General features: G+C 43.1%; 1 protein-coding gene across 2 annotated transcripts; it reads left to right on the top strand.

The window, feature by feature from the left end:
- Positions 1-1,449: 1,449 nt before the first annotated feature.
- On the top strand, positions 1,450-21,773 carry LOC143319431 (axin-1-like). 2 transcript variants are annotated; one of them, XM_076728416.1, is made up of 15 exons: positions 1,450-1,681; positions 5,207-5,341; positions 6,612-6,757; positions 8,798-9,491; positions 11,729-11,922; positions 12,073-12,228; positions 12,964-13,098; positions 13,268-13,364; positions 13,815-13,952; positions 15,376-15,766; positions 17,155-17,332; positions 17,433-17,609; positions 17,927-18,226; positions 18,460-18,609; positions 18,723-21,773. In XM_076728416.1, exons 4-15 carry the CDS (start codon positions 8,868-8,870, stop codon positions 18,847-18,849), a joined length of 2,667 nt encoding a protein of 888 aa, XP_076584531.1. In that variant the 5' UTR covers positions 1,450-1,681; positions 5,207-5,341; positions 6,612-6,757; positions 8,798-8,867; the 3' UTR covers positions 18,850-21,773. The 2 variants fall into 2 exon arrangements, with proteins under 2 accessions (XP_076584531.1, XP_076584530.1); XM_076728415.1 differs by lacking the exons at positions 1,450-1,681; positions 5,207-5,341; positions 6,612-6,757 and adding an exon at positions 7,669-7,835.
- The last annotated feature ends 846 nt before the right edge of the window (positions 21,774-22,619 follow it).

The following is a 22,619-nucleotide window of genomic DNA, read 5'->3' as shown; positions in this document are numbered from 1 at the left end:
CCCAGACCTAAATGTTAAGTTTGAACAAAAATGTACCACAATGCCAAAGCCCAGCAACTGCATCTTCAGTCAAAACTGAGTTAGACTTTTTGACATTGGTTTTTTGATAAACTATGCTATTTCTGCAAAAACAGAATGTAAAATTTAAAATAATTACAGAGGGAGTTAGACTACAAGACAGCTAAAGCAAGATTGCTAGCTAGCCCGGGAGATAGCTACCATTAGCCTTAGCTGAATCTAAATTAACTTTTTCCAAAGCTCTCTTTGTAATTGAAAAATATCAAATTTAATGGACTGACATCTTGGTAATTTAATTTTTTTTTTATTAAACATAACTAAATGTAGTTAGTGTAGCAATAACTAAATCAAGCCATGATGAGGAGAAAACTGAGCTACTCTGGCTAAAAGACAAGTAGCCCAGCTCAGCAGCTGCCATCTTTTGACTCTCATTCATGTGTCGTGGTTATAGTGGGGCAATATATTCAGCCTTAAAAGACAGAAATCAATGCATTAAAACCTCTGAAAGCATTAAACTTCACTGTTTATTTTGTTGTTACTACTCTTTGCCTTTGTAGGTGAGATACAAGATATTGTTTTTTAACTGTTTGTTTAGATGAAATGCATGTCAAAGATATGCTGCTTGTGTTAAAGAGCTGATTGCCTTTATTCTATTTGCTGATACATGAATGTTGGTCAAACGCTGCTCATTCTTTTTGTTGTGTGTTTTTTTCGGGAGAAGATCTCATTGGATTGGATAACAGCTGCCGAAGAGGATTGAGAGTGTGACAGTGAAACATGTATATGTGATTTTCAGGCAGATGACAGACAGACAGAAGGGCTCTTCAACAGGACATACAACTTTAACAGGATTGGAAATGGTACCCACCAGCTGTAAGAGGTAAGAGAGAAAGAGCAGGGGATGAGAGTCAAAGTGGGAGGAAGGAGGGGTGGAGACGCAAGGAGGAGCGTTGCTCGATCAGTTTGAGAAGGAATTAACTGTCATTTGGCTACAAAGTTGACTAAAGGACACGTTTGTGTTTGTGGCATCAGCTGGGAGAGATGGATAAGGAGGATGAAAAAATGGTGGAGAAAGGGAACAAGCTTTGGGATGAATGAATCCGTTAAACACATCATCAAACGCTGCAGACACAGCAGGGGGCCTCGGGATACACCCGTCTGAGAGTTGGGTGGTGTGGGTGTGGGTGTGTGTGTATGTGTGTGTTTAGTTTTGTATTGGCCTAATAAACCATCCATCTGCAGGGAGAGGAGAACAGTGGATGCGGGGAGCGGGGGGGTTCCAGCACTCTTTATGCTCCATATTTACACTCCTTTCAAATGCATAGACCGACAGATACACAGTCCTGCCCAGTGGTTCTTTGATGCTTGTCGATACCACTGCGTGATGATGTCATACGGCAGAGAGCTAGGGAGGGAGGCATGATCAAAGGAAAGAGGGAGGGATGAAGACGCAGGAGAGGATATCCAAGACAACAACGGGACAAAGATGGCGACTGCTTCTGCTTTGGGACGTTCACTGGCGTCCAGACCTCCGAATCATCAGGAGGAACCCTGGAAGTGCAGCAAGTGTATTCACTCCCCTTATTCTAACAGGATGACCACCAGCATGACATACTGGAACCACCAAGCCAACCTCAGCCACCACTACCGCCGGGCTAGCACGGTAAGCTCTCCGTCTACCTTAGCCTTTCCTCCGCTGCCGTTAAACCATCAAACCCTCAACGCCCCGATGTCTGGTTACCATCACTCCATCTCAAGTATTTATCATGAGTTGCCATTCTTTCTAATAACACATTTTCTACCCATTTTCTTTCTTTTTCTCAGCCCTTTCATCATGGTCTTTTGCCTGTTAATATAGGCCTCTCTTTGCCATCAAAGGCAGCACATCAATTGCCTTGACTCCCAAGTGTATGTGTGAGGGTGAAAGAGAGAAAGGGAGAGAGGGGAAAAAAGAAGAACACCATGTATCAAAGATCAAGGCACGCTTTCATGCCTGATTTTGGCCCTGGTTGGGTTTTGCTTTCCATCATCTTTCCATCCTCCTTTTTCTCCCTGTTGTCGGGCTGCAGACGCTCTCCGAACCATCGACGCTTTCCCCCAACCCTCAGTGGTCCAAATTCCACATTCGCTGAAAAATGAAATCAGACGCTTTTGTCGGGAAATGGAAGCAAAGACATTTTTTCTGGTTTTCTTTCAGAATATTCTGTAGCTTGCAGGCTACTGGGCCAGAGCTCTGTCCCAATGATGACAATACGTGAAACAATATTTGAATAAGCAGCAGGAGGGCAGCCAGCTAATCCACTGTGGCTAATCCAGTATTGGTGCAGGCCATATTGGTAGCTGGAGTATTCAACCCCATCACAATACACATCAGCAGGACGCCATGGCAGATATACTGACACTCTTACTACAGGCATGGCTGGGAAAGGCCAGCAGATGGATGGATAGGTGGGTGGACGGATGGATGGAGGGATGATATAGAGATACACAAATGGACAATTGTGTGTATGGATGGAAACCTGTGATATTGATACCGTGGTTTCTTTATTTCACCTATTGAGAAGTCCTCTTGTGTAGCTTAGAGTATTTTAGGTTACAGAAAAAAAAATGAGGGAATTATAAGATCAAGATAGAAATAGGGGTGATAGACATAAGCTTCAACTCTAAACCTCCTTCATAGCATTGTGACAATGTCTAAATATATAATAACAAACAGATATTGATACCTCCCAACTCACTTTACATCAAACACAATAAAAGGGTTCACTGTACAAGACTCTCTTTATCCTTTGTTTTGGAGCTTTCACTGCAGCCAAACAAAATACTTGTCTCCAATTAATTTTCTTAAAGAGCCGAGGTCTGTTTCTCTTTCAAGAGGTATATAATGAAGATTTCACTCTCTTGGAGCATCTAAATGGGTCTTTGTGCTGGGAGGCCCCCAAGAGATAAGCCTGTTTCTGACAGGCCTCCATACAGACGCCCAAATCTGCTGTGGCAGCTGGAACAAAGGGACCCCTGAGCTGGACCAGCGCGCTGACAAAAAGCTCCATCTCAGTAGTCTAAGAGGGCTGCCTCAATTTAAGAATTAATAATCCAGTTTTACCTTCACTGGAAATGGTTGTTTTCATCGCACGCTTGACAATAAGAGTAATTCATCGGGCTCTTTGTCTTTTTATTGAGACGCAAATAGTTCAAAGCAGCGAGCAAGGATCAGCAGTTGATGGATATATATCATTCATGTATCACTGACATTGTAATTAATCAGCACCACTTGCATTGTGGCTAGAGCTGCGTAATGTTTCCATAGATTTTGTGCTACACCTACGGTACTTACTAACCAAAGCAGTCATTCTCTGAGAAAGTGTCACAAAGCACAGAAGGTGAAAAGAAATACTACAAATGGCTTATATGAATAAAATCTTTGACCACAATATATGTGATTTTATATAGCAATATCAATATATTTGTTGTGATATTATACATTCTCTGGAAATTCAGGTGGGAAACGGTTTAGATAGAATGACCAGAAGGATGGGTGTTTGTGGTTAATCCAGTACACTGAATACTCTCTATAAAACTGCTTAATAAAAAGGTCATTTCATTCCATATATAATGCAAAAATAAGTGTGAAAATCCAATATAAGCCCAAAGCATTGTGCAAATCAATGAACAGGACATATTTCCACAATAGAAAAACACAGGTGTAAATTATAAAATTAATGATGGCTGAATTCCATTTATCTGCTTCACATTCAGGGTCCTGATGTTGCCTCGTTGTCACACTGTCTTGGCTAACTGGGACAAATGAACAGAACGGAGCCATCATTAATGTAATGAGTAACACCTGTGCTTTTTCATACTATGACAAGTCAATATGTCTGCTGTGATGAAGGCCCATGGCCAAAACAACCGGAGATAGTAAAAGGGTGCACATCCCAATAAGAAGTGAAGGTATTGTCTCATGGTCCATACATGCTGTCACATTTTCCATCCCTAAAATAAAACAAACAAAATATCACATCTCAGTAAAGCTTCATACAGGAAAGCTCATTTAAATACTGAACATATGTTTTTAATGTGACTGCTCATTCATCTAAGTTTAGTGTAAAATTCAGCTGTTTTCAGGACGGTAAACATGGTTTGAGCCTTTATTCATCAATATAAAACTCTGAGGTTGCCAGGCAACCAGTGGAAACCACTACATCCCGCCAAGAAACAGTCTGGCAACTTACCCGCCCCCCCCATCAAATTAAATGAGATTCAATGTTTTAATTAGCGATCTCTAGAGGTGCTGCGAGGTGGATTTGTTACCTTGCTTTGGACGGCTTTCCAGTCTTTACGCTAAGCTAAGCTAAGATAAGCTAAGCTAAGATAAGCTAAGCTAAGATAAGCTAAGATAAGCTAAGCTAACAGTGGTGTGAGTAATAAGGACAAGAAAGCAAATAAGCATATATGCTTCAACATATCACCCAGCTTTCATAGATAGATAGGCAAAGAGAGGGGGAGCATGCAGCCAGGTGTATTAGTGCCCCCCCTGTGTGATGACCTTTCTTCAGCTCAGAGCTCAGACCTCTCCAATACTCACACACACAGACACACATACATACATAGACAAGACTCATTATAGATTCATAAGTACCAACATGCCCCCAACCCCTCCTCCCCAAGACATCATAAAGGTCAAGTTCATCTTCCTCAGTATTCTGTCTCTGTCTCCCTTCCTTCTCTCCTCATTGTCTCTGGGGGCACTGCAGCAACCATAACAACACCAGCCTGTTGCAGCAGGAACCTGTGTATCCGCATGTGTGTGTGTGTGTGTGCGTTGACTGTTGAGGATATAAGCCAAAGTGATATGAATACATTTCCATAATGAAGCGTGTTTAGCTTGGCTGTAAGGTCTGCCAATCAGACACACTGCGAAACAGTTCATCAACAGTTTCTCAAGCCGCTGCTGCAAACAACCCCGCCTGTCTTCATGCCCACTGCAGGGCTCCTCCGAAAGACCAAAATCCCACACTGTCTGTTCTTATTTGACCTGATCAGTGTCGTCTTTAAGTTGTTCTTCTCTAAGTGTACATCTGGACTCTGAGGCTGAAGTTACAGAAACGTGAAAAAAATGTGAAATACGTGACAGCCGCAGGACCGGCGCTCGGTTTGATTTCTCATCGCTGCTTTTTCTAATTCCCAGGTTCACGTTACCATGGACACACTGTCCATCCAGGAGTGGACAGAGATGAGGACAGGTATCTGGACCTCCCTCGAGCCACCTGACCCTGCCTTCCCCACATGGGACAGCTAGCCTTAACAGCTTACAGGAGGCATGGTAAACAATGTTGATAACCGCTGCACATCATGGGTGGATTTAGAGGTCCTCTTAATACATATTTAAAAAGGGAAAATGAACCCTAAAGTTATATTCTTGTAGTTTTTTTCTGTAATATCGTGAATTTGTGAAATTGAAGAAGTTTCTTATTAAACTGGACAGCAGAGAGACTTCCTGTAGTGATGATGTCATCTAAAGACAAATCCTGGAGCTGCCTTGAAGACAGCTCCTCAGACACTCTTCATGGTTTTAATGGGATATTTTCCCATTTTCAGATTTCCATTCATACGGATCCATTTTGGATGTAACACATCAAGACAGTAATTAACTGTCAGGGTGTGAGCTCCACAATGTTAGCATTAATTCAAGTGTGGTGCTCGGCTTCTTGAGTGTCTGCATTTGCTTATTGATTTACTGGTCCAAAGTCATTGAAATATAATGTATGTTAGGTCTGATTTTATTTTTTAACTTGTACTATTATTGATTTTTGCTGTAGAAATCAGTGTTTTGTTAGTTTATCACTAAAGCAACATGAATTTCTTTAAGCGTTGTAATTAAGTGAGGTTCAAAGTTCATTCTTGACCTTGAAAACAGCAAATTTCACCACAAGATCCATGTTGAAGCAGTCCAGAACTACTACGTGGACCTTGTGGTGAGATTGTCAAAAGCGAAAACAACTGGGTAAACTCCATCTGCTGATGAAGATCAGATGAGATGATCAAAAGCTCCAGAACACCTTCTAAATCCACCTGTTAGTGAGATTGTTTGCCAGTTATTCATAGCATTTTCTTTCATTTAATTTCTACACTTCCTGCAGTATAGATTTCGATTTTATTTAAAAAAAAAAAAGAAGAAGAAGAAGAAGAGAATTTATCAACTTATCATCAACAATTTATGTCAGCAATATTTCACATGATAAAATCACATATCAACATGTGATAATCAGAGATTTCAGAGTAAGATGTAAAGCATCACGGGTAAAAACATCAGCTTCACAGTTAAAGTACATTTGCATTATGTGATTAGTCCTCATGTAGCCATGTGTGGCTTTCTGGCACCTCACGTGTTTTTTGGTGATGGATGTAATTGGTAATGTTAGGAGGAAATGTGACTGTTAACTGCCGTCTATGCTCTCTCTCTCTCTCTCTCTCTCTCTCTCTCTCCCCCACCCCCCCTCTTTCACTCTCTCTCTCTCTCTCTCTCTCTCTCTCTCTCTCTCTCACACACACACACACACACACACACACACACACACACACATCGGTGGCAGCTCGGTACTCCTGACTGACTGACTGACAGCCGGCAGAGGCGAGTGGCAAGCAGGATGCTCAGGTGGCTGCGGCAGCGTGCTCTCTCTGTCCTGTCAGTCACCCTGCCGGCGGAGGTGGGCTCCGTTCCCTGAGCACCTGTTCAGAGGTAAGAATTCCTTCCTGCGTTTTGTCATTGTTTCTAACTTACATGTGGGTTTGTCCCGCAGACAGATCGACTGATTGCCCGGAGCAAAGTAAGATGTACCTTGTCATGTTGACTGTGGTGTTGCTCCTGTGTCTGGACGTTTTATTTTTTCAGTTTCAATGCATGCTGCCTTTTTATTCATCTTTATGGCGATGTGTCGTAGAGTTTATCATAAAGCATGCAAAACTACTAATTAGAGTCTATTTAAAGGCTTGCGTCTGTATTGCAATTAATTTTGTTTTCAAATTGTGTAATGACCTGTTGGTGTCAGCAGGGGCGCTGTTGGAAGGAATTTCGCCACCCTGACATAGAACTGCAACAGATAGAAACGTTATAATCTATAAACTCTGAGTGCAACTAATTTAATGCAATGCCCGTGGCCAAATGTAACTAAGTACATGAACAAAGCTGAGGTACTAGTACTTTACTTCATATTATATATATATTCAGTTCACATTTACTTCATATTATATATATATTCAGTTCACATTTACACACTGAATAATTTGCAGATGAAGATTTAAAAAAAATAATTTTATACAAAATATCTGATTAGTTTATAAAATGTGATTGTTTTCAGAGATTGATTCATAAATTTAAATTCACAAAATTATACTTTGTAAAGTAGTAGTAGTACACACACACATATATATGTATACACACACACACACACACACACACACACACACACACACACACAAACTGCAACCTGTTAGAACATTGAAGTTGTTGTTACCTGTTCCGTGTTAATGTTAATCATGGGAGTTGGGACCTTGATGACGCGCTGTCTGTCGCTTCTATCTGTTGTAGTTCTATAAACGTACTACACACCGTGCGGCGTCGGCGTGCACGCACGTATTCTCTCGCTCTGTATTATTGCTCAGAAACCAGCCACCATGGGGAGTTAAGGGGGTAGTCGACGGATTATTTTCCTTAATATTTAATATCAAAAAGCTATCCATATGCGGCGTTTTGGAGCACACAGTTCGCGCCAGTATCCCCAATGCAGCGGATTACGGGGATCGGGCTTTCAGAGACGGTAGGACAGACACTTTTGTAGAAACACGGGACGTTAACGTACCTAGCTAAGCTAGCAAGCTAACAAGCTAACCAAACCTAGCTAACACACCAAGCTAGCTGGCGCTGCAGCCAGTAGAGTGGAAAACGTGCCCTCGCTTTCTTGTTTTGTTTGATCTTAGATCGGCTGATTTGTTGGCGGTAGTCAGTCGGAAAGTTGGCGTTACTTCTGTACGAGTTTGCCAGTCATGAATAGATGTACAAAGTACGCTTGTGTTGAAGTGTTTTTTGCATGCAGGCCCGTCTTGTGTGGTTGTAGAGTTTGTTTCTGTACCCATCCCCCACCGTCTTTGCAGGCCAAGATGAATGAGATTCTCACTTCAAAGCACTGGCATTGGTGGTGGCATTGCTACAAGGCTAGCTAGCTATCGTAGCTTGTTAACATTAGTTGTTTATTTAGAAAAGTAAGTCTACCTACACAAAGTGTGAGCTTTGTTTTGACAACTGCTAGCGCTAGCTTTTATGCTAGCTGGTAAGCTGATGACAAAAACTTAATGGTGAACTTCATTTTGGGATTTAAAGTGTACAGCATTAACTTGTTTTTGGGTCAGAGTGGAGTCTTAGTTGCTAGTTGCAAGGAGCAGACGGTATTAGTAATTCATAATGCTAGCATTTATTTGTTAGCAGCTTAACTACCATGTTAGCATTCTATCTATATCTGTAGAATATTTTGAGACGAGATTTCTCTCATTCTTAGTCACACTTGCCTTTATCATGCACTGTTCTGTTACATATTTGTTCTGCTCACCATCCCATTTTGTTACTTCTTAATAGAGCTATCTGTATATAACATAAAAATGGTAGTGGTCTGATACAGTGACGGGGTTGTGAGAAGAGTCCTCTTTATTACCTTAATAATAATGTTAATTTCCTTTTTATTACCCCCCACTGCTACAACTAACTGCTTTTTTGTTTCCATGGTAGGGTGAATTGTTTGCCAGCAAAATCATTGCTAGACGGCAAGATCTGACCTCTGCCTTGTGCAATCAGAGACATGAGTGTTGTCAGAGAATTACATGGGATCGGGTACAGGGGCGGCGGTGGTGGGGTTGTGGCCTCTCTGAGCGGCCCTACCCACTTTACCGAGGATGCTCCACGACCCCCTGTTCCTGGTGAGGAGGGATCTGATGTGGACATCCCAGTCCAGTCAGCCAGCACCCGTCCAAACACCCTTTCCCAGACCCTCGGCTATCTCCCGTCGTCCTCATCATCTAAAATGGGGGATCCATCAAGCTACACACCCTCCTCATCGTCTGCGACCCCGCGTCGCCCCGATCTGGACTTGGGGTATGAACCTGAGGGCTCTGCTTCACCAACTCCACCTTACCTGAAGTGGGCAGAGTCACTTCACTCTCTCCTAGACGACCAGGAAGGCACCCAGCTGTTCCGAAACTTCCTGTGCCAGGAAGGGTGTGCGGACCTCCTTGACTTCTGGTTTGCTTGCTCGGGGTTCAGGAAGACCAGTCAGGAGAAGCGGGCAAAGCTAGCCAAGGCCATCTATAGGAAGTACATTGTGGACGGAAGCGGGATTGTCTCCAGACAGATCAAAGCAGCCACCAAGAGCTTCATCAGAGACTGTGTTGGAAGGCCGCATCCAGACCCTGCCATGTTTGAACAGGTAATTAAAACACTTATTAATATTTCTAAAGGTTCCTAATAAGAGCAGTGCATGTTGGATTTCGCAGGCCAGTGGAAAAGATTTTTCAAAGGCTGTAATTTGTCCATCTCAGTTTTTTGAAACGTCCAGACTAAGGGATTGCAATTTTACGTTGTTGAGGTGTCAGCTGATGCAAAAACATTATTGCTGTGCAAGTGGGCCTGATAGAGCAACCAAAACTGAACATTGCCCATTGGGAAGATGATGGGTGACACCCAAAAGGTACCGTAGTTGGCCTTGATAGCAGTACTGTCTGCAGACAGCTGCTGAGAACTTTAGCCTTTTCTTTTTTTCCCTCTCACTCAACTTCAATCACTTCTCTCCTGTACTCAGTTTTCACAGACCAAAAACACTTGCCCCCACGGCACTTACAAAGGCAACCCTAATTAAATTATCTGTCAATGTTTACCTCTAGATTTGAGGAACCTGACCGCCATGTCTGCTTCCATCTCGACTGGCATAGCAGGCCTTTGAACAGGCCAGAAGTTGTAGAGAGTGTTTGTTTAAGAACATGTCGGATTGCTTTTCATTTGTAGTGTAGAGAGTATGTTTGTGTATTTATTCATTTTCTATAGAGGATTTTGGATTGGAAGATCAGTCTTTTTTGCTGTCAGAAAAAATGCTGCAGAACAGTTGTGGACCTGTCAGTAACATAACATAATAGACATTTTTCATGGCAAGAACTGTCATCCAGGAACTCACAGCCTTTGTTTTACAAAATATCTCCACGCACACAAGAACGCGAAATGATTCCAAACACTCTAAACAAGCATGCCGGGCCAGGAGGTGGCAACGAAGTTTCCATCAATGCATCAAATACCAGAGGAGAACATCCTGTGTATGTGTATTGAGCTCATTTACTTTTGCCAGTAGTAACCTAAAAACATTAGTAGCTACTTATGTATTTATTTACACTAATTTGGCACCTATTTCTTCATCTTTATTTATTTAGCACCTCTCTGGCACACGGCCTCGCCATGCTAACCAAACATACACAAACCAGTAGCCTGCCATTACTGTTTCAGGTATGCTGATTACACAAAGCAACGATGAGCGTGCACAAATTGAGGCGCCACCATCAAGTCAATATGGATAACAGACAACAACATAAAGACAATTATTCATCTTCAAAAAATATCTCTAAGCATAGACAAAACCTCAAACCGTACCCGTGTTCCTGCAGTTATTGTACCTCAGTTCCTCAAAAGGTTCCTCGGTTCTCAAACATGCTCCTGTGGCCATAAAGGGCTGTTACAGCCTTGTAGTAAAATGAAAATGCTATTTTAAAATATGTGGCAAAGAAAGGGCGCAACTATAGTTCCACAAATGTCACTGTCATAGCACAGATTTATTTTCTTATTATACTCTGGTAAGTAAACCGCAACAAAAGACTAAAGCAAGCTAAGTTTCGGTTTAGTTTTCACTCGCCCACCTGTGCCCTCTTTTGCCCTTGATCTTGTTCCGCCTGTCTTCATTGCTCTTTTTGTGGGTCTGCTGAACGTGTCTTCAGACCACATACATATGAGACTGCTGTCACAGGTCTTGTTAACAGAGACTCGAGTCTCTGTCTGTATTTCCTGACACATTACTGCCAAACAACACAGTTACACAGGATGAGATTGCATAATTACCATAATGAACCAAATGAAGCAAGTTTCTGTTTGAGTTTTCTGTCCAGCCAACCTTGCTTTCTTTTCTCCTGGTGTGTCAGTTCAATGTTTTTTAAGTGACAATTACTTAAATTTCCATCCCTGTTTTAAACACCGGTTCACCAAAGCCACTGTTGGACTTGAATTTGAACCTGGTTAGGAGGACTGTCTTAAAACTACATCAAGCAGTACATATGTGGGCATAACACACCTCTCAGTGTCAGTCTGGATAAAGTATTAGTTACATTACATTACAGTTACATAAATGATAATATTAGTTTGTTGTAGAACCCTGTAGTCTTCATAGAAACCCGTGTGCATGTTTATAATCAAAAGCTAAGCAGTCTGGGAAATGTTTTAAGTCGAAGTCAAGAGAACAGTTTTGAGCCGAGAGCCAGGACAAAACCTCGCAGACCAGTAGTGTTTGAAAGGAGTGTGTATCAACGATGAGTAGGTGGACTTAATTGCTGATCAGAAACTTTTTAATGGAGATAACCTCCTTATGCATCGTTTGGTTTTGTACCAACCTGCTTTGTTTGTTTGCTCCAGGCCCAGATAGAGATCCAGGGTATGATGGAGGAGAACACCTACCCTCTGTTTCTTAAGTCGGATCTGTACCTGGAGTACACACGGACAGGAGGAGAGAGCCCCAAACCCAACCCCAGCGATCAGAGCCCCTCATCGGGTCCAGCCAAGCCTGTGCCCGGCTACTTACCGACACTCGCTGAGGATGAGGAGTGGAGGTGAGATGATGCACCCCAGGATCCACGCCTGTCACCTGGAAGAATAAATGACAAATCCCACTGAGTTTGAGTGCAAAACGTTCTCACAACTTGTGAAATAGTTACAGTTTCGGATGTTTGACTAACAGATATAACGTGATCTAATCTTAGGTGTGGAGGAGGAGGAGTGAGGGAGGTGGAGGAAGAGAAAGATGAGGAGGAGTGTGGAGACACACCAGCTGGTAGGCTGACTCACAGCCTGCTGATGCAGACAGCACCGCAGAGAGCCTCGGCCAACAGGAGGAGGCAGGACAGCAGGGAGTACAGGTGTGTGTGTGCGTCACTGTGTGTGTCTTAAGGTTCTTGGATGCACGAAGAAGACTGTGAAGTCTTCGAGTGTTTATTATTTCCCATCACAGTGTATGATGTTGAAATATTTTTTGATGTCTTTATTGGATCCTTTCCATGGTCATTGAGCCAATATTGGTAATGATGCCACTATGCTTCCTCTTAATAACACTATGTCTAGTGTACATTTACTAGTTGACATTTTACTTTCTATTTTATTTGACTGAATATTGGTGCAAGTGCAGTCATTTTGAAAACAATACCTCTTTTTCAAATATGCTAATATCCATGGCTTCTTGATAGAGTTTCAGCAGTATACTGGTTTCAGTGTATACCGTGAAACTGTGATATGCTCTGAAAATCTCATACCAATGCAGCCATACTTTAACATTTATTTGGCATTTTTCTATACTTACAATGTTAAAGAATATTAACTGAAAATTAAAAAAAAAACAAAAAAACAATTAATTAATTAAATGAGTTGTGAGCAATCAAACACAAGAAGTCCTCGCTTTGGATTAAAGCGCCTGCAAAATGACATGTAATTGTAATTTTAACTGTAAGTCCTGACACGGACGTGTTTTTAAAGGGAAAAGCCCTGAAACGTCATAGATTACTCCTAGCCTTATGCTGACCCTTGCCTTTATAAATTTGCACCTGTATCACCGTTTTAATGTGAGCTCACTGCATCATAATCTATCCACTCATCCTCAGGCCGTGGCGGGAGCCGGTAAACCCGTACTACGCTAACATGGGCTATGCTCGCGCTCCAGCAACCAGTGCCAATGACAGTGAGCAACAGAGCATGTCGAGTGACGCAGACACACTGTCACTGACCGACAGCAGTGTGTAAGTACACCCAGATGAAGCCAGAAATACTGCATGTATTTATTAGGTCATTCACTCCTTCATTAATTCAGTCACTGGATTAAAATGTGTTTAACGCAGACAGTTTTCAGAATGAATGAGCTGTTAAGATCTGTGTTTTAATGGTATTTATCTGTGTCTTTGTGCACAGAGATGGTATTCCTCCATACAGATATCGGAAGCAGCATCGCAAAGAGATGCATGAAAGTGCCAAAGCCAATGGACGTGTGCCCCTACCTCATATACCTGTGAGTTACACAGACACAATTCATTTAGCCTCATATCAGCATTCACGGCTCTGGTAAAGGAAGCATGAGTCATGCTGACCTGATTCAATTATCAGTGGGAATTTGTTTATTTACACGCTGTTGCGGCTTTAATTATTAATGCAGCATACATCAACAAGTAGCTCAGGGTGGGTTTCCTTGTCACATCATTTGCTATTATATCCATGTTAACAAACTGAGACAAACCATTATGAGCTCTTCTCTTAATTGAAAGTAGTACACCTATCTCATGTCGTTCTCTTCGTAGTGCGCTACTTCTTTTTGTGCAATTTAAAGGTTGTTACAGTGTTGTCCTACTCACATTTGTTCATAATGTATATGTTTACTGAGGAAAATGGCATGCGAATTTTAGCAGCAGATGTGTATAGGAATTTGTGGCATGTTATTTTTGTGCTTGCGTCTTGTATCCAGCGCACGTACCGCATGCCAAAGGACATCCACGTAGAGCCTGAGAGGTTTGCAGCAGAGCTCATCAGCAGGCTGGAGACGGTTCTCAGAGAGCGAGAGGCTCAGGAAAGACTCGAAGAGAGGCTGAAGAGAGTACGACTGGTGAGTGTATCGGGGTGTGTGTGTCTGTGTGTGTGTGTGTGTGTGTGTGTTTCTGTGTGCTCCTTGTCATGCAGTGTGATTTTTGCACTGTGTGTTAAGCTGTAATTCACTCCAGTTATTACCTCCACCGGGGAGGTTATGTTTTAGGTCTGGTTTGTTTGTTTGTCTGCAGGATTAGGGAAAAACTGCTGGTCCAAGTTTCATGAAACTTTTTGTAAGAGTGTAGCAGAGGCCAAGGAAGAACCCTGAATCACAAACTATTTTTCACGTTCGTTAAGACTGTGAGATAGAGCACTTGGCTTTGGCAAAATAAAGGCCACACGTCGTACAATCCAGCAGATGGTAGTAAAGTTCAGCTGTGACAAAAAATAGCCAAGTGTAGAAATACAATGACCCCACATCACAACACACGATCGTGGGTACCAGTGATCGTCTGGGACAGCTGACACACGTAGCTTCTCAAACTTCATACAGAAAGCAGTAAGATTACAACAACTGTCTCAACACTTTTTCTCAAACTAAGGCGTGGTGGTGGAAACGTAAATACCCAGACTTCATACAACGAATTCTACTCTTAGTAAAATGTGAAACGTCTGCAATAAACTCCACCAGAGATATTAAAGAAAAACTTCACACTTCACGAGAACAAGCAGTAATATCGGCCGAAGTTTACGCCGGTGGGCTTCAACCATGTGTCATTCTGATCTCCGTAGTTTCAAGTTAACAGGAGTGTCGTTTGTCTGGAGTCATTATAGCAAACGCTGAGAAACGAATCAGAAAAGAGCGGACTATTAGCTGATGTCTCCACGCTCAGTGTGAGTGAGCGTCCTTGTAGTTCAACAATGTCGTGTTGATGTTGTTTCTGCAAATTCAGATCGGCTGACAGTGAGTTCAGGAAGCATGCGTTCGGGCACAGTGCTAATTGTAACACGTTTAGATTGTCTCAGGCTTTATTCATGTTGAGCTGGGAGCGTGACTTTATCTCCCACATACGTGAACAAAATGTTCCTGTTCAGAATTTAAACAATGTGCTTTTACTGTTCTGCTGCCAGATCCTGTGTGTATATTTTTTGGTCTAAACTAGTTTCATCATCACCAGCTCACACTTAGGCTCAGCATAGCAGGACTACTTGGTGGAGATCAGTAGATTTTGAAACTTGTCGTCTCTCCTAACTGTTGTATGAATATATTTATTTATTCAAACAGCGTAATAATGAATTCTGTCAAAATGTTCCTCTGTTTGTTTTTCCTCCCCGGAGACAAAAGGAATGTTAATGAAGTCTTTAATTGTAGCAATTAATTACCAAACAGATGCTTTTATATATTTATTTGTCTGTTTGTTTATTCCTTTCCCCCTCGGTCCTCTCTTTGTGCGTACTGGTTTGTTCTCTGTGCATCAAAGATTCGTCTCTTCCTCCCGCAGGAAGAAGAGGGGGACGACGCTGACATCTCTGTGACAACCTCCATGTCTTCTCATAGCATACCACTCCCCCTCCCCTCATCGTTTCCACCTCTCTACGGCGCCCGTTATTCAGAGACCACTGCGAACACGGCAACGGTCGCCACTTACGGCGGTCTGGTTGCCATGGAGGAGTCCCATGACGACGACCCGGAGTCCATTTTGGATGAGCACGTGCAGCGCGTGATGAAAACGCCGGGCTGCCAGTCACCAGGGGCAGCCAACAGCACCTTAGGAGGAGGGGGTCGACACACTCCTCCCAAATCATCGCGCTCACCTGACGGGGGGACCGGCCCACCTCACTACCCCCCACACCGAGGAGGGGGTCACAGTCTGCCTGCTGCTGGGGTCAAAGGTAAGAGGCTGTCGTGTCAGTGTGGACAGAAGTTATTCTGTCTTTATCATCCGTCTTCCCTGTCCTGTCTGTGGCACTGAGACACAAGCCCATTGGCTCTTACTGAAGATGTAAATCTAAAAAAAAAAAAAAGACACTCACTGGCCACTTTATTAGGTACTCCTGTACAGCTGCTCGTTAAGGCAAATATCTGATCTGCAAATCACACGGCAGTAACTCCATTCATTTAGCATGTAGACACGGTCAGGGCGATCTGTGGGCTCTGCATCAGAATGTGACAGAAAATCGATTTGAGTGACTTTGAACGTTCATGCTTGTTGGCGCCAGACGGGCTGGTTTAAATATTTCAGAAAATGCTGATCTACTGATATTTTCATGCACAACCCTCACTGGGGTTTACAGAGAATGAGCTCATCCAGTGAGCTGGAGTTCTCTGGGCCAAAACGCCTTGCTGATGGCAGAGGTCAGAGGAGAATGGTCAGACTGGTTGGAGTTGATAGAAAGGCAGCAGGAACTTAAATAAGCACTTTTTACAACCAAGGTCTGCAGAAGAGCAGCACAGCACGTTGAACCTTGAAGTGGATGGGCTGCAGCAGCACAAGCCCACACCAGTCAGGAAAACCTGGGTATGGTTGCTGACCATGTCCATCTCTTCATGACCACGGATGTGTAGCCGACAAATCTGCAGCAACTGTGTGATTCTATGGTGTCAGTATGGACTTAAGTCTCGAGGAATGTTTCCAGCACCTTGTTGAATCTATGTCAGTTCTGAAGGGTCTGACCCAGAACAGGAAGGTGTGCTTGGTGGCCATGTAGTTTCATTCTTTAAAAAAAAAACAGGCTCAGTATTTTCTAATTTGGCAAACGTCACTCAAATAGAGGAAATGGTGCTTGTTGGGGACTATTTTGAAGTTTGAACTAATTGATGATTTTTATAATATCTCCTTTTAGGAGGTGCTGCAGCCCTCCTTTAAGAAGTCATGACAAATGGCGCTCTGGTGAAGCACTTTGAAACTTTTCCTTAACAGATAATAGCACATTGTTATTTCTGTAAATTGTTTATCACCAACGCGTTTATGAGTAATACAGTTAAGATGGAAAAAATGAATGGGCTGCATGGCGTGTTGATCGAAGTAAAGCTTCAAAATTTTATGCAGTAGGAAGCACCAGTGCTGCCAGTGGAAATTAGTCTGGTGACCTAACTGGTTTGCTGGTTGTTAATTTATTACCAGTTTTGGTCTTTTATCACAGATTCTAATAAAGGAGAGATTGCCTCTTCAGGTGTAGAATCATGTGAGATAACAGGAAAAAGACTCCTGGACACCATGTGACGGACGTATTGAACAGATGCTGGGAACTAACACGTCTGGCTGTGATGTCTGTGTCAGGTATTCACCACCACAAGCAGCTGTATCACCACAGAGGAAGAGAAGGGCAGGAGGAGACGGGCTCCAGGTCTCAGGCCAACTTCATGTGGAACGGAGACCCAGCCAACCAGTACGCAGGGAGAAGTCGTAACTACGCCGACGGGGCCGGAGCCAGCACGCTGGAGGGCATGGGCTACAGGTAGGCTTGGTGCTGATAGGTCCACAGCAAACTGTACGCGCTGTCTGTCATTCAGATGACCTCAACTGGTTTCTGTGTGTGTTACCTGTTCGTTCTACAGTAGTAAAGGCAGCACGCTATCACGGCGAGGTTGTAAGAAGGCATCGGAGACATCGGGCAAAGGCGACGAGGGTGGCCGTGGCGTGGAGGCGCAGGTGCCGCTGGAGGACCTGGAGAGAAACCAGAAGATCCTGCAGTGGATGATGGAAGGAGACCGACAAAGGAAGAGCTCACACGGGTGAGGAATATTGTGTATGAGTCATGAGTGACAAAAAATTGTAATTTCTCATAATTAATACTCGTTCATGTTTAGTTTATTTTAAACATTAAGGTTGTGATGATTCACCACTTCAAGGATTAATGTGTGTTCAAGCTGTGTGTCAGGCTAAAGGTAGCAGTAAACAATAGAGGCTTCGCTAGATCACTAAATCCTGACGTGTGTTTTATAACATTTACATCAAAGTGGCATCAGTCTCTATGGGGGAGGGAGCTCTCTTCTGTATATTTCAGGTTTAGTCCTTTGACATCCTTTCTCCCTCCCTGTTGTTTTCCCAGCGGCAGCACCAGTAGCTCCAGGAGGACGGGAGCCAGCAGCGAGTCACCACGTCCCACTTCAGTGGAGCGACCTGGAGCTGTGCACCCCTGGGTCTCTGCCCAGCTGCGCAACAACCCCTCCTCAGTGTCCCCCGCCATCCCCGGCTCATCGTCCACCCAGGTCCAGCCCTCGCACCCCTTCATCCAGGACCCAGCTATGCCCCCCAACCCGGCTCCCAACCCCCTCACCCAGCTGGAGGAGGCTAGGAGGAGGCTGGAAGAGGAGAGGAGGAGGAACGCACTACAGCAGGCCAAGCAGAGGTCAGCAAGAGTTTGTGGAGTTGAAATTTGTGGCCATCATGAATCAGGTTTAGGTACCTTGAAAGTGCTTGAAAACAGCTTAAAAAATGCTTAAATATTGCTCTTAAAAAGCTGTAGAACCCTGCGTCGAATCAGTTTTATTTGTATGGCCCCAGATCACAGCTTCAGCTTGTGTCTGTGTGTGCACGTATTGTCATTTGAGTGTTTTAACGAGGGTCTTGCTCTCTCTTAAGGCATAAGTCTGGGAAGCGGCAAGTGTGTGAGAACATGACGGTTGCTTACTACTTTTGTGGAGAGCCAATCCCGTACCGAACGTCAGTCAAAGGCCGGGTGGTGACTTTGGGTCAGTTCAAGGAGCTGCTTACCAAAAAGGGCCATTACAGGTGAGAAGATGTGCTGCATGCATTTTAAAATATCCAGTGTTGGAGCCAATGTCAGAGTTTGAAAGAGCCACCCTCTGTTAGTGTTAAGCCGAGCGTCTGTTTTCTGTGCGCAGGTTCTACTTTAAGAAAGTGAGCGACGAGTTCGACTGCGGGGTCGTGTTCGAGGAGGTTCGTGACGATGACGCCATCTTGCCCATCTTCGAGGAGAAGATCATCGGGAAGGTGGAGAAGGTTGACTGAAATTTGGGAACAGGAAGATGACACAGAATTGCGACAAGATCATTTGTGTAAAAACAAAAAAAAAAAAGAAAAAAGGAGGAGACAGGAAGAGAACATCGGGATTGGATAGAAATTCAGGTGCGAGAAAAGCGAACGAATGAAAGTAGAAAGATGGAAGGAGCAACGTGTGACAGAAGGAGGATTGCGCTGCATGGTCGTAGCTCGAGTATTAAGGAGGTGGTTGGTTTTACGGATTGGATCAAACCCACGTACAGCGAAGAAGCTTGGCCAGAGGAAAGGAACATAAATTATTTCACCTGTCTTGTGTCCACTGTGGATATTAGAGGAGCGCTGTTAAAATCTGATGTCTGACCAGTCTTCCACTTCCACTGCGATGGATGGGAAAGGGTGAGGGGGACTGCTGGAAGGGGAGAGGATAAAGTAGTCTTCCACTTCTGCCCTGGAGGAGTCTGTCCTCCGCAGACCATTACGATGCTGCTACATTACCACGGAAACTCTTCAATCGGTGCTCGGGACAGCAAAGGAAAGCAGTTTTGATCCACTCGGGGGTCTCGCTGCCTTTCGCTGTCTATGTTCCTCATCAGCTGGTGACAAGGGGAGAGGACGGAGGATTTGTGGGGGGGTGGAACTTTAGCCTGCTTCTCCTCTCGTTGACTTCAGAGCCTCAAACCAGAGACTTTCTCACCCTTGATTCCTAGATGTCATGTAGTGATCTCTCACGTCAACATGTTCAGACAACAGTTCTCCACACAACTTGTTTACCAAAGCTACATATTTTTGATAAGACAAGTATCCTAGCTACTTGTTTCATTTTATTTGAATTGTGTATGTACAAGGCAGGTACTATTACTTATTAATGCAGCCTAATTTCGTTATATCTCAACTTAATGTTGTATTATTGTGTATGTTTTGAAGCTAGTTCATTAGTCATTTCAGGGCAGCCGTTTTGTTTGTTTTTTCCCCTCTGTAAGACATCTCTGCACCTCAGCTCTGTCTGTTTACCTTCTGAGTGTGCAGTTCTGTTCTCCAGCGCGATGCTTTTTAAGTATAGGAGTGTTTTTTCCCCCCTCACCCTTAAAAATTGTCATGAAACACAATAGCGCACACTGCGAGTGTGCCACGTTTGACCACAGCATCTGTTATTTTTAACAGGTCACGCTGTCACCTCACCTACATCACATTTTCCTGCTATACTGACACCCTGTGTACCTAAATACAAACTCAGTCTAGGTGCCTGCCTGCCTCCCTGCCTGGCCAGTGCCTGCCGTTACTATCTAGAATGCTTATTCTGAAGCGCGTTGGTGAGTGTCAAAGCCTGTGTCATGTATGCCTGAACTCAGCCAAAGAGGATATCATGTGTCCCATACGTGTGTGTGTGTGCGTGTGCGTGCGTGTGTGTGTGCGTGCGTGCGTGCGTGTGCAGTCCAAGTCCACAAGTTATAAATGTATTTTTCCATCTTGAGCAGAAGGGAACTCTTCTTGCAGATTCCTAAACTCCAAACATCGTATCTTAACACTGAGTTTAAAATCTGCCGTTTATCGTCAAAGAACAGTTCGACGTTTGGGGAAATGCGTTAATTTGATTTTTTTGCCGAGAGCTAGGTGAGAAAATTGATACCACGCTGATGTCTGTAGGATAAATACAAACCTTCAGCCAGCAGTTGATGAGTTTAGCTTAGCATAAAGATGTTGAAAGGGGGGAAACAGCTAGCCTGACTTTTTTTTTTTTTTTTTACAAGTTAAGCAAACTGCTGATTTTTATAGCGATTCATTCACCACTCATGTTCTGGATTAATCAAACCCTTAAAATGTCACCACATAAAGACCAAGGTGATGTCTAAAAACTGCTTGTTCTATCAGACCAACAGTGGCGATATTTGGTTTCCTAACCTACTGCTGGCTGTGGCTTCACATTTAACCCACAGACATGAGAAAAGGTATCAGCCAATCATGTCAGACTCTTCGTTCAGACCTCTCACATCAGCGCAGTCCTGCAGTGAGAATATCATAGAAACGCCGTGCAGACAACGCGCTGATCACACACCAGCTATGTAAGCTGAATGTAATTTGACTTTTTGAAACGTTTACCCGCTGTGTCCTCAAAGGAGTCGTCCGTGTCGTCCGTCTGTCCTCAGTGTTGATCTCAAACTGTTGGCCTGATTGAGTGTTTTGTGTTATCGATGCTGTAGTTAATGGAATGTGTCCATCAAACAGAGGTCCTACTGTACGTCTTGCAGGAATGTCAAACATGGTTTGTCTCGGGCTTCTGCCCAGTAAGGGAAACGTTGGATCGCAAAACATATTTGTCCTTACTTCAACCCATTATGCCTTCAATATAAAATTTAAAGTTTAGATATGTATTTGTTTATTAAAAAAATGTAATTTTAATAATCACCAAGCATGTTCTTTATAAGGAATGTTTTCCTGATGAGTTGAATTATCTATTTTGTTTTAATGTTTATGTGCAAACTGCTACGGCCCTCTGATATATTTTATCTGTTTGCTTGGAAAGAAAGCCCAGGGACAGTTTGAATGACAACATTTGTCGAGAGTTGATTCTTGTGATTATGATTCGATGGACAAAACAAACAAAAGCGTCTGTTGTGTTGTCAGTTTGTGTGAAACACAGTGCCTTTATCATCATGTTATCTTTTGAAATATCTTTATTGAACCAATCCATGCTTTTAATGTAAGTTTTTATTTTCAGTCGGTCCCGTCGGATTTTTAGCTGCAGTCATTCTTGCTCACTTCTGTTCTGATAGATCCTCTGCTGTAAATATGTACATTATCATTTCATATGTGTCTTCAGACCTGCACCACATGTCCATGGTGTTTCTGTTTTTCAAAGGTGAACGCCAAGATGTCACTGTGCTGGTTCCACTTGTACATTTCTTTTAAAAAGGTACTTCATAATAAAGATGTTGAATAAACATGTTCTCTCTTTTATTGTTCAGGCGTCACTCTCTCAGCTCACCTGGTTTTCCTTTTTCCTCATTATTTATGCTAACATGTAAAGCTGCTCCTGCTGCCTTAAATTAAGATGTTTTTGACACTGCAGGTCTTTACCGCAGTAGTAAAAGCACAGCTAGTACTAATAACATTATCAATGGCCGTGTTCTTTTCAGATGTCACAGTGAGTCAGCATGCATGATACCAGCTGAATGGGAGTCTGCCAGCATTGATTTAATTATTTACATGTTTTTTTTTTTTCCTGCTGTGACCTGTCAAAATGTCTGAGTAAGATAAGAATATTAAAACACAGCGTTCTTGTACTATTGCACAGTAGAACTATCTAAGATCAGTTAAAATATGTAATATTGCACGAGACAGTTGCAGAGGTGTAATGGATGTTAGCTGGAGACTACACTGGAGAAAGGCTGGTGGTTAATACAAATACTTCTTTATTAAAATATTATGGATGTGTGTGTGACTGTCTGAAATGTGGCTTCTGTTCCTGTTCATAGAGGTAAATCAGAAGCTGTGCATGAACGCCACCTTGTGGATTTTGATTTTCTGAAAGTAAAAGAAGCTATCAGAACAGGGCAAAATGAACAGGAAGGCAGTACCATGCTGGGGCGGCACAAAAAAACAACAAAAAAGAAGCTGTCAGAAACAGAAATAAGGCATTGAAACTCCTGAAAAGGCCTCATCATTTCCTACATGTAATCCAGCACACAATAACTCAGGAGGACAATATAACAAGACATGAAGAACAATCTGGAGCAACATTTGTCCTGTACCCTGTGCTAACATTGACAGCTGTGGGAGTT

The sequence above is a fragment of the Chaetodon auriga genome, chromosome 4 (assembly GCF_051107435.1).
Source record: "Chaetodon auriga isolate fChaAug3 chromosome 4, fChaAug3.hap1, whole genome shotgun sequence".
NCBI lineage: Eukaryota > Metazoa > Chordata > Actinopteri > Chaetodontiformes > Chaetodontidae > Chaetodon > Chaetodon auriga.
The sequence above is the reverse complement of the archived record's forward strand: the minus strand, read 5'-3'. Positions and strand labels throughout refer to the sequence as shown.

Excerpts from the sequence above, each read along its gene's own strand:
- LOC143319431 (XM_076728416.1), top strand. The coding sequence starts at position 8,868 with ATGAGTGTTGTCAGAGAATTACATGGGATCGGGTACAGGGGCGGCGGT. Across the intron at positions 13,099-13,267 it reads TCACTGACCGACAGCAGTGT|AGATGGTATTCCTCCATACA; the intron begins GTAAGTACACCC and ends CTTTGTGCACAG. Across the intron at positions 13,953-15,375 it reads GGCTGAAGAGAGTACGACTG|GAAGAAGAGGGGGACGACGC; the intron begins GTGAGTGTATCG and ends TTCCTCCCGCAG.